The sequence below is a fragment of the Pelodiscus sinensis genome, chromosome 14, assembly GCF_049634645.1.
Source record: "Pelodiscus sinensis isolate JC-2024 chromosome 14, ASM4963464v1, whole genome shotgun sequence".
NCBI lineage: Eukaryota > Metazoa > Chordata > Testudines > Trionychidae > Pelodiscus > Pelodiscus sinensis.
The window spans coordinates 16081993-16095685 of NC_134724.1; the positions used below are offsets into that span (position 1 = coordinate 16081993).

Consider the following 13693-nt stretch of genomic DNA (forward strand, 5'->3'; position numbering starts at 1 on the left):
TCTGTCTTTTGCAGCAAAAATACTTAAGTTATGCAGTCAAGAATTGCAATGCAGAGTAGACCTGCTAAACTAATCTGTATTTGACAAAAGGCTTCCATGAAGCAGATGTATCAAAGAGTACACTGTGTTACCATGATTTTCATACACAAGTTAATTACCATTATCGTTTTGGCTTGCAGATATTCCTATCTGCAGTAAGACTGCTACACAGTAATTTCTATTAAGCTGCACATCTCTCTACTGGAAGTGGCATTAATGTGATCTTTGTGGTTTTATTTTTAGGGTAATTCTACTAGACCATCGATCCGAACAGTAAAACTCAGATCCTTTGAGGACAGAATACTTCTTACTCTGAAGAACAAGCAGCAAATCTTTCTGGTAAATCTTTCTCTCATTTACTTGAATGAATTCTTATTTGGCATGGGGAGAGAAGGGCTAAAGAAAAATTGATCACTTAGCTGTGGCAATGGATTGCTTTAACAGAACAGTAGTTACCTGGAGACCTTTTATCAAGATCCATTCCAATTCTGCATTTCTATGATTTCTAGATAGAGGCAGACTTGCATTTCTGCTTCTGGAGCAGAGGTCAGGCCAAATTGGAGACTATTATAACTTCTGTCATACAGAGGGAAGGACTTTAGGATTCTTTTGTTTCTTTACATAATCTTGTCAAGAAGTTCATGTAGAGCTCTGGATTTTTTAACCCTAATCTTGTCTTTGTTGCAGAAATACAATAAGCTTAAGTGGAAAAACAACAAATTCAGTTACTTTATATAGCTGGGCTATTTGATGCTGAGAGGCAGATTATTCCATAACTGTCCACTGCATGGTTTCTTTGCACTGCCTCTGAAGTCTGTGGTTTTGGCACTGTTAAATTACTGGATTTGACAGACTCTGGTCTGATCCAGTCTGGTATTCCTTGTGTTCCTGGGCCATGATAAGGAGTGTTCAGATAACATGATAGGTTAAAGTAAATAATCGTGTAGCTCTGTGAAAAGGACTTTACTTGGAATCTATTTCATGGCAATGTCATCATGTCAAACTTATCTCTAAATCCACTTATGCAGACTGCTCCTCTGGGGTGTTTGATATTTGGAAAGAATAGTTACCCAGTACCAAACACAGATTCCAATATTCTTATCCTCAAGCAAGCAGAAGGATTTAGACTGCCCTTGAGTCCACTCACAGCTAGAGTATTTCCTTCTGGACATGTCTGATGATTAGAGATGTTAACCAGCCCTTGCAAGTTAACACTAGCAGTGGCCAGCTGTGCTGGGAACCCTGGCCACTATTGGACAGGGAGTGGGACCCCATAACCGCAGCAGGATCAGTGGCAGGACCAAGATCTGCACTAGCCTAAACCCTGCTGCCTTTTCCTGAGCCTTTCCTATGTCTTCTATTCCTGCTACCCCCCTGCCCCGCCGGGTGTGTCAGCCCAAACTCTGTCCTCCCAGGGTGCTCGAACAAGGAGGGTCAGGTAGCCATGGCCCCATCACTTTTAAATTTGGAAGGCTATGCCCTTTATGCTTTTTATGGTCATAAGGGGGGAAGAGGAGTGGGCAGAGTAGAGCGAGCAGGGGCGGGGCCTCTAGGGAAGGAATGGGTGGGGCCACAGTTTGGCCACCAGTGGCTGCACTGTTTTTAGAGAGCTTCCAGTGTTCCTACTATAGATTAGAAAACTTTGTCCAAACACATTTCCTTTCCCTCAGGGAGTGTCTGCAGACTACTTCCCTGCAGTTCCTTTCTGTTTCCAGCTTGCTGGTTTTTATCCTGGCCCTTCATGTTCCAATGGGCTCTGTCCTCATGAAGGGCATTATTTTAGTCCATCAAATTCCCCTCAGCTATGGCCTACCAAGTTAACTTTCCTCATCTCATTAGCCATTTCCAGACAAGTGTGGAGTGATACAGTGGTATTACAGTTATAGGGACTTTGTGAGGAACTATGGCTTCCCCTACTATGAGGAGAAATTGCCTTTTCCTGAGCTTTTCCTACATCTTCTGGTTCCCCTCTTGGTTTGTCAGCCCAAACTCTTTTAACTCATTTCTCATTTCTTTCCATAGTGTGCTACCTCGCCCATCTTCAGTTGTGTTGGGCATTCTTTGGAGACATTGCAGTCAACTCTGATTTCAGGATCTTGGCAGTATTTGATGTTGAAGAGACCCACATTACTAAACTCATAATGCAACACTCAGTAGGAATAAAACTTCCTCCCTGACTGATCCTCTTGTCTATACCAGAGCTACATGAGTGACCCTTTATGCACGACAAGCCCATATGTGGCTTATTTTGAGATGATCCTGTCGTGGGAGTATTTATTTGTGCAGTGAAGCATTCCTTATGGTGTTATCTGTGTGATTCTGTGTAGCTTGACTTGCTGTGTAAAATGTGGCAATGTTGCAAAAGGCTTAAACTTTCTTCTTTGTTTCTAGATTTAAAATGAGTACAATGCTGGAAACCCCCGAGCTGCCAGCAGTGTTTGATGGTGTGAAGCTGGCTGCAGTCGCCGCTGTTCTCTATGTCATCGTTCGCTGTCTGAATCTAAAGAGTCCAACTGCTCCTCCTGATCTCATTTACCAGGACTCTGCCCTGTCACGCTTCCTGCTCAAATCCTGCCCACTTCTGACCAAAGAGTGAGTGATAAATACAGCCTTCTAACTACTAAATTGATGCATGCTGTCAAAATTAGACAGGACTCTCAAATTTGTCAGACCGCTCTGTTTATTAGCAAAACTGCTCTGCTAATTCACCCAGAAAATGTGAGTCCCATACAAGGTTCAAACTCCTTGATTTATACAGTCAAAAGAAAGCCAAGTTAACAAGATTAAAAGAGAAGCAAAACTTCACATGATTAGTATGAGGCTAGTCAAGTATCTTCATTTCCACATCAAACACACAGCAATCTCCTGTCCATATCTCCCTGGTTATCTCAATTGCTTTCTGCCTAACACCTAGGCTGTGTCTACACTGGGCCACTTATTCCGAAAAATCAGCCGCTTTTCCGGAATTAGCTGCGAGCTGTCTACACTGGCCCCTTGAATTTCCGGAAAAGCACTGACGATCTACTGTAAGAAATCAGCTGCTTTTCCGGAAAAACTATGCTGTTCCCGCTCGGGCAAAAGTCCTTTTTCCGGAAAACTGTTCCGGAAAAGGGCCAGTGTAGACAACACAGAAGTCTTTTCCGCAAAAAAGCCCCGATCGCGAAAATGGTGATCAGGGCTTTTCCGGAAAAGCATCCTGCCAATGTAGACGCTCTTTTTCCGGAAATACTTATAATGGAAAACTGTTCTGTTTTAAGCATTTCCGGAAAATCATGCCAGTGTAGACGTAGCCCTAATGTTCCTTTTCCTATTATCCCAGGCCCACCTGGCTAGCACTCTGATCTGCATACCTACAAACAACATTAACATACTTTTCTCCTTCCTGTTCAGAGACAAACAGTATTCCTTCAACTTATTCAATTATTACAGCATAATTCATCTTTCTCTTAGGCTGTGTCTACACTGCACCCCTTTTCCGGAAAAGGGATGCAGATGAGACAAGTCAGAATTGCAAATGAAGCAGGGGATTTAAATATCCCCCACTTCATTTGTATAAACATGGCTGCCGCTTTTTTCCGGCTCGGGGCTTTGCTGGAAATCAGGAATAAGGGATCTTTCGGAAAAGGGTTTATTTTCCGAAAGATCCCGTCTAGACTGGCGCTTTTCTCCGGCAAAGCACCGCGCCGGAAAAAAGCGGCAGCCATGTTTATACAAATGAAGTGGGGGATATTTAAATCCCCTGCTTCATTTGCAATTCTGACTTGTCTCATCTGCATCCCTTTTCCGGAAAAGGGGTGCAGTGTAGACACAGCCTTACAGTATAATTCTTTCTACTTTCACAATGCACTGAAGAGAAGTTGACATTAGCTAGTCTCGACCCACTGCATGCAGTTGTACAAGAACACCACCATAAACTTGCATATAAATAAATGACAGCATATTCTTTTGTGATGCAGAACAAAGGGCAGGAACCTCTTTTTTGTTGGCATAAAACAGCGCCTCCAAATTATTGTTACAGTATTGCCCAGGTTCCAGGCCGCCTTGGGGATATCTGGGAACAAACCCCTCGGCACAGATACACACACTTGTTCTAGCAGAGCTTCAGCTAGCACACTAAAAATAGCTGGGCCAGCATAGCGGCACTGTTGAAGGCTCAAGGTTAGTCATTCAAGATCAAGCCCACCTGTTGCCTGGTCCAAACTGAGATTGCAGTACTGGTGATGGCTCAGGTTAGCAATGTCCACATAGTTCTTTTTAGCATGATAGTGTAAGCTCCACTACACAAGGCTTTCTACCTGGCTGGAGGTACGTACCCATTGTGTTGTGTGCTGTACAAATGCATGGAAAAGCAGTTTCTGACCCAGTCAATGTCAGGGTCTTGGCTTTGGTATTGTGGCATGTTCCCCACTATGGAAGAGTATGGCCCAGCACAACATGCTTTCTCCTGTGTGAAGTGTAGGGAATATCTGTTGTAACTTCCTACACTTCAGTGAGTCATTGAGCATTTTGACAGGCTACCCAGACACTTCTAGAACTTGCAGTATAATAGTTCTTCAATCCATTTGTCATGGTGCCTGCAGTTGTCATTTCAAGATGGGTGAAACAATCTAAATGTTGAGCGAAGCAGATCTCTTATAGCAGTCAGTTAAATAAGAAAGCGATGGCATACTGGCTCTTGCCAGTTCTTCTTTGAGAGGGAGGCTTGCAAAACTAGCATCTGTTAATTTCAGGAGTGAGATTTTATTAAGGTATAAGGCCAAAACTTTACTTACTGTGCTATCTGCAAGGTGGCATAACTTTTAAACAAGAGATGTAAAATCAGATGCTTAAGACTGGCCTATTACATTAAGGAAGAAAACTATATTAACTTGTGTGAGATGCTGGAAGGAAACTAACTTTAGTTTAAAACTTCTTAAGTGGCTGTACTCAAGGAACTTTGAGATCCTTATTTTGAAACGCTCTTGATTTACTGATGCAGTCTGTGAGCTTTCATGGATTACTAAATTAATCTGAATTCTTGAATTCTTATTTGAGTATGAAAGAAATCTAACTGCTTGTGTGATAGCAGGAAGAGTGTTTTCATTTTAGTAGAATCTAAAAGCCTCAGACTAGATTGGTGTCTCATTGTGCTAGATGCTGTGCAGAAACAGACTTTCAAAATCTTTAGTTACACCCATCAGCAAAGTGTCTGTACAGTTTATATATAGGAAGCTACTGAGTCTGATTTTAGAAGTTAGGTTGTGGCTAGTTCAACTCTGATAGAAAACACTCTGGACTCAGGTTTTCTATCTAATGTGCCACTAATGTTCATCACCTTACCGAGTGTAACTCTGCAGAGTGTTTCTCTTTGATTCTTTTTTTTTCTTGATAGGCTTATTCCATGAACCACAAACTGGGATGTAACCCCCAGTACTTTCCTTCAGTAGTCCAGCTGGTGTTAAGGGAATTGAGGAGCTTCAGATAACATAACTGCCTGAGCCTGTTGCCAGCTTAGATACCTGAGACTTGTAGATTCCAGTGGTGCTTGTAACAGGATCCCCAAATAAGTTAGCTAGAAGCTCTCCACTAATTTCTTTTGAACTACTTCAGACCCTGACAATTGAAAGGAATTCAATGTGGTGCATCCCTAAAATCCCCATGTGCCCTCTTATACACATCTCACTATTTTCATTGTTTGTCATCTTGTTTATCTAATGGAAATGCATTATAACCTATATTGTAGTATAAAAGGCTCTTAACAATCATAATTAAAGAGACACTGTCTTATTCTGAGGCTCACATATCCTGATCAGTGAGTGTTAGTCCCTCTAGTACTCTGGGATGATCAGTATTTGCACCTGTCTTTTGTTACCAGCTTCCAAACTAGTTCAATTTAGATAAGTTAGCAACCTGCTGTCTCTCTTGTTCTTTTATAGCTATGGAATTGTTCTGTTGACTGACTCGCACCTAAACAAGCACATCTTGTGTTCATTGTGCCTTTTCGGAGTTATGCTTTTTGATAGTCTGCACTTTCTTGCTGTGCCAGTGTGTCCATTCTCTTTGGTTTCTTGATAAGATTGATTCCTTTCCCAGATCTGCCTTCCCCCACCCAAGACATCTCATCAAAGGTTTAAAATTGCAAACACGTTTCATTTTGCCAGGCTTCAGCAAATGACTCTGTAAAAAGCCTTTTAATTCATGCTGAAAGCACACCAAGGAATACAGCCTAAACTTTTTTTTTTCTTTGCCTCTGTAGTAATTTTATATCATATTCATGCGGCCTGGCAACACAATGCCATTTTATATTGTCATGCTTTATCTTTGGCTTCTTCCTCCTGATGAAAGGAGCAAATATAAAATTCTTATGCTCCTCTCCTTCCGCCATTCTCCAATAGTAGTCAAGGAAATGACAACAAATTCTAAGTGTTATACCTAACACAAACAAATGACAACTGAAAGAAAAGTTACAACTTTGCAGCCTTAGGAACACACAAATTAATTTGGTGCTCAAGTGGACTGCTAATAAAATAAAATCACTTTGGATTTGTGATAGATTGGTGCACAGGTCTTGTTTCTCCACTCTCCTCTAAGTATGGACATCTAGTATTGACTTTCGGGTCTTCCATTCTGGTCTCATGTTTTCAGAAGTCTACTGTGATACTCCACTTCCATTGGTTTGGCTAGGAACACTTCTCCCTTGCCTCTAATGCTAAAGACCTTTGGGATATAGCTTATAAAATACACTGTTATATAAAACAGTACTTAGAAAAACAAAAAACTGAGGGTGCAGCATAGCTAAGGTAACTTGCAATGCAAGTGCTTCTTGACTATAGACAGCTTTCTGAATCATTCCAGGGAGATTGAATCATCCGTAAGCAGCTACTCTTCTACCTAAATAGTGAATAGGAATCAAGCTTATAGAATTTAAGTCAGAAGGAACCATCATGACCATTTTAGTCCAGAGGTGGGCAATAATTTTTTATAGGGGGCCACTCCAATATTTTGGGAAGTGTTCAAGGGCCACACTTTCCTATGCAGAGTCTGGGAAGGAGGTAGGGTGAGCGCACAAGGAAGCTTGGGATAAGTTGACTGAGGTGCAAGAGAGGATCAGAGGGATTTTGGATGAAAGAGGGGCTTATGACCTGGGGTAGGGGATTAGAGTGCAGGGTCAGGGAGGGGGTATGGGTGCTGGAGTGAATTCTGGCCTGGGGGAAGGCATAGGAGGGGATGAAGGGTCTGGGGGAGGCAGTTGTGATCTGAGAGAGGGGGGGTGCAGAGGGCTTGGATGGTGACCTGGGTCAAAGAGTTGGGTTGTGGGAGAGGAAGAGGTGTCAGATGCAGGTTCTGGCCGGGAGGTGCTTACCTAGGCAGCTCCCTCCCTACCTTGGCCCCACACCATTTAAAGCAGCTGGCTACTGGAGCCATGTACCTCTCTGCACCACAGTGCAGAAGGCAGGAGACTTCAAGCACTGCCCCTGCCCCCAGCACAATCCTCGCAGCTCCTACTGGTTTCCGGCCAATGGGAGCTGTGATGATTGTGCTGGGAGCGGGGATAATGCACAAAGTCTCCCCACTGCTCTCCTTGCCTTCCACCCCTCACAAGGGGCATGCGGCACCTAGAGACTTTGAGTTGTGGCAGGCAGGGAGCCTGCCTGAGAGTCTCTCCCAGTGGACCAGATCCAAAGGCTGTATTTTGCAATGCCCCTGATTTAGTCTGACCTGCATATTGCAGGCTAGCAAACCTCACATACTCATCCAGTAATACACCCCTGACCTCCGGCAGCGTTACTGAAATCCTCAGGTGATGATCTGAAGACTTCAAGTTACAGCGAATCTACCACTTGCACTAGTTTAAACCTGCAGATGACCTGTCCCCCATGCTAATGTAGAGGAGGGAGAAATCTTCCCTGCCCTCTCTGCCAATGTGACCCAAGGAAAAATTCCTTCCTGATGCTAAATATGGTAATCAGACACTGAGCATGAGGGTAAGGCCCACCAGCCAGTCATCTGGAAAGAATTCTCAAAGTGATAATGACTATAAAGTTTCAAGATAAGTCTTCCTGGGGAAAGGTCCAAAAATCCTAAACTTTGGACCACTTTCCCTCTAGACCCACCCTGAAAGAATGGTGAATGTAGGCTTTAAGTTACAGCATGGGAATTGGCAGACAGGACTCCTGCGTTATAGTTTTGACTCTGTAGCAGACTTGCTGTGACCTTGAGCATAGCATTTAACTCTGTTGCATCCTTGCCCATCTATCAAGGCATATAGGGTATCTCCTCCAAGCAATGTTTGTAAAGCACTAAGCTCCTCAGCTGAAATGTACAGCACATGAAGTACAAAGTATCTCTGTAGATATAAGGCCTTCTGTTGTTGAATGGTCATTTTTAGATGCGCAAGAATCTGAACACTGACACTTCCCAAGAAAAATAGAATAATTGTGTATGCTTTGAGCTGCCTTTTAGAAAAGTACACTGCAGAGCACCCCAAAAGTAGCATTTTCTGAAAACTCTAATCTTCTGTCCACAAGTCACCAATACTTAATTTGAAAACCAATTTGTTGGTATTGGTTCTATGAATACCAAATCATATCCCATTTTTAACAGAGATTTTCCTCTTGCTCTCCCAGAGGGACTGTTGACTGTCTCAGTCACTGATAGATGGGGTTGGGTTTCCATTATACAAACACAAAGCATATGGTGCTGAAAATAGGCTCTTAAATCCTAATGGTGTTTATATAACAGGATGTGCATGCACTCGGCCAGTTCACGCTAGTTATCTGTGTAACAGTATGTGCCTATTAGTGACAGGGCATGTAAGTCAGTTACTATAGTAAGTAACCATTAATCCCAGACTTGCTTTCTTATCCGCTTAGAATTGTAGTGTTCAGTTATTGAAATACTTTGGTGTCTGTGGGTAGTGTAAAGTTTCATAAAGGATATTTGTCGGACATCTACTGGAGTAATGTCTGTTCCTGGTCAAGAGTACTAGTAATCTGTAGCAGACTTGATCATAGCAGGGAGACCATTTCAGATGAGCCAGAGTAAGTGTCTCTGATAAACCACCCTGAGCTCCTTACTTTGGCACTTAGTACTTGTTGGATTTGGTCTGAACTTTTGCTGCTCTGGTCTCACTCTGGTAGCCGTAAGTGAGAGCTTGAGTATTGGCTAAGAGGTTTCACAGATTGTGGAGATGCCAGCACAGACTCTTATTCTAGTGCAGAGGTGGATAATAGTTTTTGATGGGGGGTCATTCCAAGAACTTGGTAAGTGGTCAGGGGCCTCTGCTCTGGAAGGGGCAGGGCCTTGAGCGTAAGGGGCAGGGCTGGGATACTTCTGGGTTCCCCACCCCCAGATCATGATTGAGGAACCGCCCAGGTTCCTCCTAGGTGCCTATGCCTCTGGCTGGGAGGAGACTTACCACACTCCCCGACCCTCAGGCCAATCAGGGCCTGGGAGAGGGGGAGTGCACAAAGTGTCCTCACGGTGTGCCAGGAGTGTGTGGCACTTCTAAGCGCTACGGGCTGCTCCCAGGACGGGGACAGCGCGGAGGAAACTTCATACGCTCCCCCCGCTCCCAGGCCCTGATTGGCCTGGGGGCAGGGGAGAGTGCAAAGTGTCCTCCCACTGTGCCAGGAGCGCCTGGTGCTTCCAAGTGCTGTGTGCTCTTGGCAGGGTGGAGGAAGCTTTGCACGCTTCTCCCACCCCCAGGTCCTAATTGGCCTGGGAGCGGGGGAGCAGCAGGGCCTCCACGGGCTGGATCCGGCCTGTAGAGGCTCTTTTGTCCACCCCTGTGCTAGAGTTAATTCCTCTGTCTTGGACAAATAAATAGTTAGTCTCCTACCCCATGTCGTAACCTTACTGCACACTAGTTGGAGGCTTTGGTTTTATTTTCCAGTTATTGCAGCCTCTGAGGCAGCATAACTTACAGTAATTCTTAGCTCTTTGTAAAACTTTTGGAGATCTAGGGATGAAAAATGTAAAATATAACTGTCCCTGTTCTTACAGATACATTTATTTATAATCTTTTGAAATTAAATCCAGTTTAACTTGCCATTGTTTCACTGTAAATGGAGTTTTCTTCTTTTTCACTGAAGTTTCCAATTTCCCATTAATGTTAGGTCTTTGTTTCTATACCCACACTGTAGAATTCGTCTTCCTCTTTATACAGAAGAAACTCAATCTTTAGGGTTTCTTCATTTTGTCCAAGATGATATGAATCTCCTTAGATTTTTCCTCTTTTCTTGACCACCAGCTTCTGTGACTTGGATTTTGTGTGTGTATATATATGAATGGAGATTGCCTATCTCCTAGAACTGGAAGGGACCTTGAAAGGTCATTGAGTCCAGTCCCCCTTCTTCACAGCAGGACCCAGTACCATCCCTGACAGATTTTTGCCCCAAATCCCTAAATGGCCTCCTCAAGAATTGAATTCACAACCCTGGGTTTAGCAGGTCAATGCTCAAACTACTGAGCTATCCATCCCCCCATGGAATGTAGGGGACATTGTATACAGGCAGTCCCCGGGTTACGTACAAGATAGGGACTGTAGGTTTGTTCTTAAGTTGAATCTGTATGTAAGTCGGAACTGGCATCCAGATTCAGCCGCTGAATCTGGACACCAGTTCTGACTTACATACAGATTCAACTTAAGAACCCCAGGCATCCCCAAGTCAGCTGCTGCTGAAACTGATCAGCAGCTGATTCCAGGAAGCCTGGGGCAGAGCAACTCTGCCTCGGGCTTCCTGTAGTCAGCCGCTGGTCAGTTTCAGCAGCGGCTAACTTGGGGACGCCTGGGGTAGAGCAGCTCAGGTGCTGCTGGGTTGGTCCAGTAGTGCGGCCGCTCCTCGGCGCTACTGGACCAACCCAGCAGCACCCCAGCTGCTCTGCCCCAGGCGTCCTGATTCAGCCACTGCTGAAACTGATCAACAGCGGCTGAATCAGGACTCCTGGGGCTGAGCAGCTGGGGTGCTGCCGGGTTGGTCCAGTAGCGCCAAGGAGCGGTGCTGCGGGACCAACCGGCAGCGCCCCACCTGCTCTACCACAGGGCCCGGGCTTTGCTCCACATCTCCCTGGTCTGCTGGGGGGGGCACTAGCTGCGTCCCCCCTCAGCAGACCAGGGAGATGCGGAGCAAAGCGGCGGAGGACCCGGGCCGGACCGCGGCGCTTCCAGATCAGCGCCGTGGTCCGGTCCGGGTCCTCCGCGGCTTTGCTCCGCGTCTCCCTGGTCTGCAGGGAGACGCGGAGCAAAGCCGCACAGGACCCGGCCCGACCCGCGGGGCTTCCAGCTGATCTGGAAGCGGCCGCGGGTCCGGCCCTGGGTCCTGCGCCGCTTTGCTCCCCGTCTCCCTGGTGTGCTGGTTCCCGCAGCAGACCAGGGAGACGGGGAGCAGCTTTTCTCGCCCCGGAGGAGGCGGGCGGCGGGACCAGGCGTCCCGCCGCTCGAGTCCTCCGGGGTGAGAAAATCCCCGTTCGTAACTGCAGATCCAATGTAAGTCGGATTTGCGTAACTCGGGGACTACCTGTACATAGTTCCCTGCCAGTGGAGTAAAAATGCAGCAATAACTACAAATTCAGCATTAACATCCCTCAGAATGTTTGAAAACCAATAGTCATTCAACATGGTGGGCTCTCAATACCTGAGAAGATCTTTCTACTCTTGCTTGTCTAAGGGTATTAGCTTGTTTTTGAGCACAGAACTTCCCATCGTGTAATAGCTTAACTTGTTGCAGACCCTGATGGCTGGCCACTTCTCTGACCGCTTTGGAGTGACCAAGCTGCAAGAGCAGTTTTTGTTGCAGATTAGAAGGGAATGAGAAGAAAATTGTGACAGAAGTTTGCAGCCACCCTTGACCTGGAAACCCTGATGCTGTGAGAGACCTCATAGAAGTACCTCTTTTATTTACCCCATAGGCATTTCAACTTGCTATCTTAGAAGACTGACTTTTTTCAGTTTTGTAAATCTATTTCCTTGCTGGCTTCTAGTGTGTCAGACTGTTTTTAGTTCCTTTAATTTATTTATTTAGTCAAGTTACAGCTGAGACAGTAAATCTTGTTTAAATCTACACGTGTCTTTCTATAAACTTCTACTGAATTGCTCATTTTGTGCAGAATGTGCTTGGTCCTGTTTGGGGCTTGGGTACTTAATGGATCTTAAGACCTCTCCCCCTTGCCTTGTCCCCTCTCCCCGCTCATCTCATTGTGACAGAGTTATCTGAACAAGTGGAAAAATCCATTGAATAAAGTGCTGAAGGTTTGGTAGGAAATAATTAAAATGAAGGCTGGGTGAGACTGTTTTATCTCTTACAGTAATGTTTCCTTGCTAATAATGGTGTTTGGCATGTAATGAAGTCCGGAGCAGGTTCTGTAAACTGCAGTGTAAATTGCACATAGTGCCTCATTTGGTTTTAGGTTAGCACTTCATTTCCAGCAGAAGGAACCCAATCTTGACCTTAAAGTACTATTCTAAGTAGCCTGATCATTCAAGACTAGTGAGTGCTTGTAATGCATCTAGCAGGTGTAAACTCATGCCTAATGCTAAGATGTCCTTGCCCTAAGCAAAGCAATGTGCTATTTCTAAGTTCAACTCTACTCAGCCACTTAATGGGTCTTCTGAAAAGCTGAGCATTCTGCATGCTATATTAAGGTAACATGCCTACAAAGGCTGAGTTGAATGAAATAGAAATAATAAATCATTGTGCAGAGAGGAATCATGGAATTGTATAATGGGAAGGAATCTCGAGATGTCATCAAGTGTAGTCCCCTGCACTCCTGGCAGGACCAAGCACTATCTAGGGGTCATTTCTGATGGATGTTTATCTAACCTACTCTTAAAAATCCTCAATGATGGAGATTATACAACCTCTCTAGGCAATTTATTCCCATACTCAGCCACCCTTGACAGTTAGGAAGTTTTTCCTAATGTCCAACCTAAACCTCCCATGCTTCAGTGGCAGATTGACAGAAGTGATGTTAGTGACAAGATCAGAGGCTGGAAGCATAGCATAGGTGGGGAGAGAGAATGGATCATGAACCTGAAATAAAGTTGAAATCTTAAGCATTGCAGACACTGATGGGAACTTAGAATGATGGTCTGGCTCATTCCTTCTGGACAGGAATACTGTGTCTTGGGACTACAGGATCACCAAAGCTATTATATCTAAATGATTGGATATGTGACAGTAACGGTAAACTGGGTTGCATGTAAATAGGGGGAGAAGTGAAAATGGAGCTTGCTGGTGTCTTAGATTTCTCATTAAGAAGGCAGCTCTGAACAGTCTTGTCAGCAACTGGACACCACATAGTTGCTAAGGGAACAATTTTTTTTTCTTCCATACAACAAAAAATTACTTCAACACTCCCCTTTCTTACCACCCTGCATTATACAGTAACTTGCTGCTTAAAGCTGACCTTACTCTTTCCATGAGTAGGGTGGTGAGGAGGCAGGTATAAGCAAAATTATTTCCTCTTGCAAATAATGCAGGATGACTTGGAATCACTCTATTAGGGAACTTTAGTGCTACAGAAAAAAGTGGGATCAGATATTCATGGAGTAGGATATCCATTAGTCTTTTCTAGGGATGTAAGTGTGTAGCTTTTTAAATGAGTAACTGATAAGCTTGCTTATCGCTTACATGTGACTCCTGGTACAGCTCCCAGGGAGCTGGCTGTCGCCCTA

The 13693-nt window shown here is 44.6% G+C and overlaps 1 protein-coding gene across 2 annotated transcripts in view; it reads left to right on the forward strand.

The window, feature by feature from the left end:
- Positions 1-13693, forward strand: part of ABHD2 (abhydrolase domain containing 2, acylglycerol lipase) — a 77582-nt gene that overhangs the window by 15678 nt on the left and 48211 nt on the right. For both annotated transcript variants that reach the window (XM_075897068.1, XM_075897067.1), the window contains 2 exons: positions 283-378; positions 2431-2631. In XM_075897068.1, coding sequence (XP_075753183.1) covers positions 2438-2631 — 194 coding nt within the window. In that variant the 5' untranslated portion in view covers positions 283-378; positions 2431-2437. The remainder of the gene's footprint in view (positions 1-282; positions 379-2430; positions 2632-13693) is intronic.